Source organism: Populus trichocarpa, chromosome 10, assembly GCF_000002775.5.
Source record: "Populus trichocarpa isolate Nisqually-1 chromosome 10, P.trichocarpa_v4.1, whole genome shotgun sequence".
NCBI lineage: Eukaryota > Viridiplantae > Streptophyta > Magnoliopsida > Malpighiales > Salicaceae > Populus > Populus trichocarpa.
In genome coordinates this window covers 18,280,383-18,284,726 of record NC_037294.2, presented here as the reverse complement: position 1 = coordinate 18,284,726, position 4,344 = coordinate 18,280,383, and the positions used below count along the sequence as shown (strand labels likewise).

Sequence of the window (4,344 nt, the reverse complement as noted above, 5' to 3'; positions counted from 1 at the left end):
AGGGTAAACCACTTCTAAATTTAGAAAAATCCAACAAATCAACTCGATACCAAGAATGAAATCCCAAGATATTAGGAAAAATATTCCAATTCTTTTTTCTAGTGAAAACACATTCAGGCATTAAATACAAGGGAAAGAAAGCCACATGCAATATACGATAGCAGCGAATACACACACATATATAATATTCCAATCTCTTATATATACTCCATATTCGTTCCCCACACACACACATATATATAAAATTATTTTCTTCCCAAAACCTGCAATTATCATAAAATTAATCTCGCTCACCGTTTAAGCAAACTTAGGCTACTGAAAAAGCTAGAGAAAAGCATTGAATGGCATAGCATTAATTTCTCCTCGCTATCAAAATTAATTCCTGTATTATTTCTTAATTGGAAGACCATTCTGTTCCAAGTTTGATCTTGTGAGATGTTAAAAATGTCATTAAACTCAACAGTTCTTGCATTTATGAATATCTGAAAAACCAATCACTTCCACGAGGAAAAAGTGGAAGCCAAAGTTACTTGCTGACTGGTAGCAGACTTGTGTGTGTATATATATATATATAGATATGCTGCACTACACTCTATGGTTTAGGTTTACTTGCATATGAGAGGTTTCTCTTTTAATTCTTCTGTCACTCCAATCTCCATGAATCATTTCATGCATTTATACATCATTAATAGTTTTTTCAGTGTATATAGGAACTGATCAGACATTTCATCAGCAAAGTGCAAAAGGGAACTGTTCAATCAATATATATTCCAATGGAAAACCATATATCCCCTCCCTCTGGAGAATTATTCTTCTCTAAATCAAGATACGAGCCTACATGATATATAGGTAACATAATTGAAGGATTTTCATGCTAATGATTTGAGTATCAATGTCATTTTCATTTTTTTTTGTGTTTTCAAAGGTAGCTAAGAGTTGCTAAAATATTGGAGACCTATATATATATATTCTCTAATCAGAAAACAATACCCAGAACCCAAAATGCATATTTTGTAATGCTAAAAATATTCATCTATTCATCGGGAACACCAAACTGAAGCCTACAGGCTACAGCTACTTGAGATTTTGCATACAAAACAACATAACCAACAGAAGAAGATCAAATAATGACTAAAATTACCTTGTATGCAGGTACATGATATTATCATTAAGCATATTGGTCCAGGAAAAGTAAGTACTTCAAGATCTCACCCAAAATTGTCCCATTCATAAAGTCAGATCTAGAGTACTTGCCATCCTTGCATGCTTCCTCCTTCCATCTCCTTCCATCGATCTGCCAAGCTTTGAGGATGAAGATGAAGACAACGAAACAGACAAACTACCATCAGCTACACATTTTTGAAGTCCATCGTCATCTTTAGTTGATAGTTTCAGCGCCAAATTCAAATCCAAGTTGCAATCTGAATCCAAAGTCTTTCTCTTTGAACCTTTTTGCATTTCTTGAATTGTTCTCCAATTTTTGTCAGCGGAACTAGTGGTGTTCAAACATTCCTTTTGATCTATTCCTGATCTCTCTTGCAACTTGGCTATGAAGTTTGATTCCATTGAGCTAGGTCTACTTTCTTCCTGTCGGGATACTTGAAACAACTTGACCCCTTCAAGAAATTGATGAGTTCTACTTGTAGCTTGTACATTCAAAGAAGGAATGTTGATACTCGAATCATAATTAAGTGAATTGTGATTGTTGCGTCCAATTACTAGTCTTTCAGATACCGAGCCATAAAGTCCATGTTTGAATCTGTTGAGAGCAGTTCCTCCCTTATAAGGGCTGTACATCTGGTGGTCGTGACCTCTCCAAGAAGCATCTCCATATCTTGAAGGAGAAAGAGAGAGAGAGAGAGAGAGAGAGATTGTTAGGATATACCAATTTAGAATCTGAATTTGGTTTGGAATAGGAGAACAAGGAGTTAAGACTTTCATACCTTAAATTGCAAGAAGATCTTTGATTGAAATTTTGTAGCACGGGAAGCTGGCTAAGGTTGTAGATTTGGTGATCCCCGCCTTCAAAAAAAAGCCCTTCGCCTGTCAATAGTATCTTCCCAAGTTAGAGAGAATTACAATCCCCTAGAGAAACCCTAATGCTCTATCTATTTATACAGGAAAGATTACTTATTTGATAAAAAGAAAAAAGGATTAATAATTACCTTGATTGGGTTCATCACTCCTCTTGCTTCTGTACATCTAACAAAAGAATACATAAAATTAGGAAAATCGGGCCAAATAAATAAAAAAGAAAATTGTTAGCTAATCAGTGCATAAGTAAATTTATGTAACAGCTAGTATAGATCAAAATACTTGAAGATGGCTTTTGACATGAGCAATGCTAAGGCCTTTGATGTTCATCATCTGAAGAACAAGCTTTGGGGTTGCTCCTGCACAGATCAATACAATTCCCACTATCAGAAGCAAATTACTCATGGAATTCCCATCTGTAATTAAATTAATGAACAAGAACAGATCATTCACCAAAAAAAGAAAAAAAGGAATAAAACAGGAGACCAAGAGTGTTAATTGAGTACTAACTGTCCTGTCCTCCTAGTCTTTCAACTGCATGAACAAAGCAAAGATGAAGATCCGGCGTCCACCGGAGCCTTGGCATCTTAGAACGAATATATTGCCGTACAGATCCGGTACTGACTGCCTCCTTTTCATTTTCTTCAACTGAGCTGTTGCTTGTGCTCACCCCTTCATTTCTGGATTTGAAACTAATTTTATCCACCTCCTCCTCATCACCCTCGTCTTGCTCGACTTCCTTGTTAGAATAGCTTGACTTGGAGCCTCCAAAACTATCACTTCCCTCCATCTTTCTTAGCTTAGCTTAGCTTACCTGTCTTCACTTATCAATTCTATGTGAATGATCAAGAAACAGTAGTTAGGAATTTTAGTGTCGTCTAGGTGTCTTATAAAATGACTTTTGATGTTTCAGTTTCATCTTAATTTCTCACCTCAGACTAGAGAAAATGGGGTTAATATTCTTTTGGAATAAAATCAGATAAGCATAAGCAATAATATTTTCAAGAATTAGGAATTCAAAAACCCTACCCCTTGACTATGGAGAATATACAGCTATAGCTGGCTCTTTCATCTGTCTTCTTGATATATAGCTAGTCTACTTTTTTATACTTGTTTATGACATGCATGCATAATGAAGTTTGGCATGCATTTATTATACTATGCATGGATGGGTGGATGATGAATAATTAAGTTTATAGCTAGGTGCTGGAAAATGACATTTAGCATATATATACAAAAGCATGGAACTATATATATATATATATACACACACACACACATACACTTGGTGTACATGTAATTCCGTACATAAGATAAGTTCTTTATGTCTTTAGAATTTATTTTTCTCTTGAAGATGTCCATGCATTAGAGTCGAGCTATATAAAAAAAGTAATGTTTTCCTTGAATTTTCATTCACCGATCCTGGACTTAGACTTTAATTTAAATTCAAGACTTCTTCTACGTACTCGTCAAAAATTATGATAAAAAAGTAGAATTTTAAATGGAACTTCCACGACTATATACCTATATATCTCTCTCACCCGAACACGTACCTTTTGTCCATGTTATAAGTTCTTATGTATCTATTTTGGGATATAAGTAAAATTTATTACTTTTAAAAAATTAATTACTATAATATTTATATAATTAAGTAAAGATTTATTTATTATCTTAGTTCGTTGCAGAGACTCGATAAATTTGGACTGAACTAATTATACATACGTACATAGAAGTAGCCTTTTCCTGTTCTTTAAAATTTTCACACGCTCATGTTTCTATATTAATTTGGATCTCTAATGCACAATGTATTAGAATTTCCATGCACTTATTTAAATGGGTTTCTCTGTGGCATTCTCAAAGAAAAGAACTTTATGCTCATGATCAGCTCGAGACTAGTAAACCGAGGAATAAATTAATGGTATATAAGAGAAAAATCAAGGCAAGAAAATATAATTAAGACTATGTGCATGTGTGCAAAAAAGAATATCATAGCTCATCAATGGAGGATAGCCCTATCAAGCTTTGCTAGCCTGTCACCCGCCAGTTCACACACAAATTAACTTGGAACAATGCATGCCCCACTATCTTTGCGTCGAGAATCACGGATTTTGTCTTTGTCTCTATCGAAGACCACTTACCGTGGCACCCATGTCAACAACTCTTCGATTTCTCTTGGGTCTTTCTGACATATATTTGTCTGGTTATTTGACATTTAACCAACATCCTTGTTTTGTTATGAGGTTTAAAATAGTTTTTTATATCACTCATTTGTTATTTTTAAGTGTATTTGGATAAATTGATATTATTATA

The 4,344-nt window shown here is 34.3% G+C and overlaps 1 protein-coding gene across 6 annotated transcripts; it reads right to left on the bottom strand.

Annotated features, from left to right (window-relative positions):
• Nucleotides 1-987: 987 nt before the first annotated feature.
• On the bottom strand, nt 988-3,102 carry LOC18102688 (two-component response regulator ARR18). 6 transcript variants are annotated; one of them, XM_052456589.1, is made up of 5 exons: nt 2,545-3,102; nt 2,317-2,450; nt 2,166-2,202; nt 1,944-2,043; nt 988-1,834 (listed from the first exon to the last, which is right to left on the bottom strand). In XM_052456589.1, the coding sequence occupies exons 1-5, from the start codon at nt 2,822-2,824 to the stop codon at nt 1,228-1,230; spliced, it is 1,158 nt and encodes a 385-aa protein (XP_052312549.1). In that variant the 5' UTR covers nt 2,825-3,102; the 3' UTR covers nt 988-1,227. The 6 variants fall into 6 exon arrangements, with proteins under 6 accessions (XP_052312549.1, XP_052312550.1, XP_052312551.1 ...); XM_052456590.1 differs by having other exon boundaries at nt 1,944-2,037; XM_052456591.1 differs by having other exon boundaries at nt 1,944-2,022.
• Nucleotides 3,103-4,344: the final 1,242 nt, after the last annotated feature.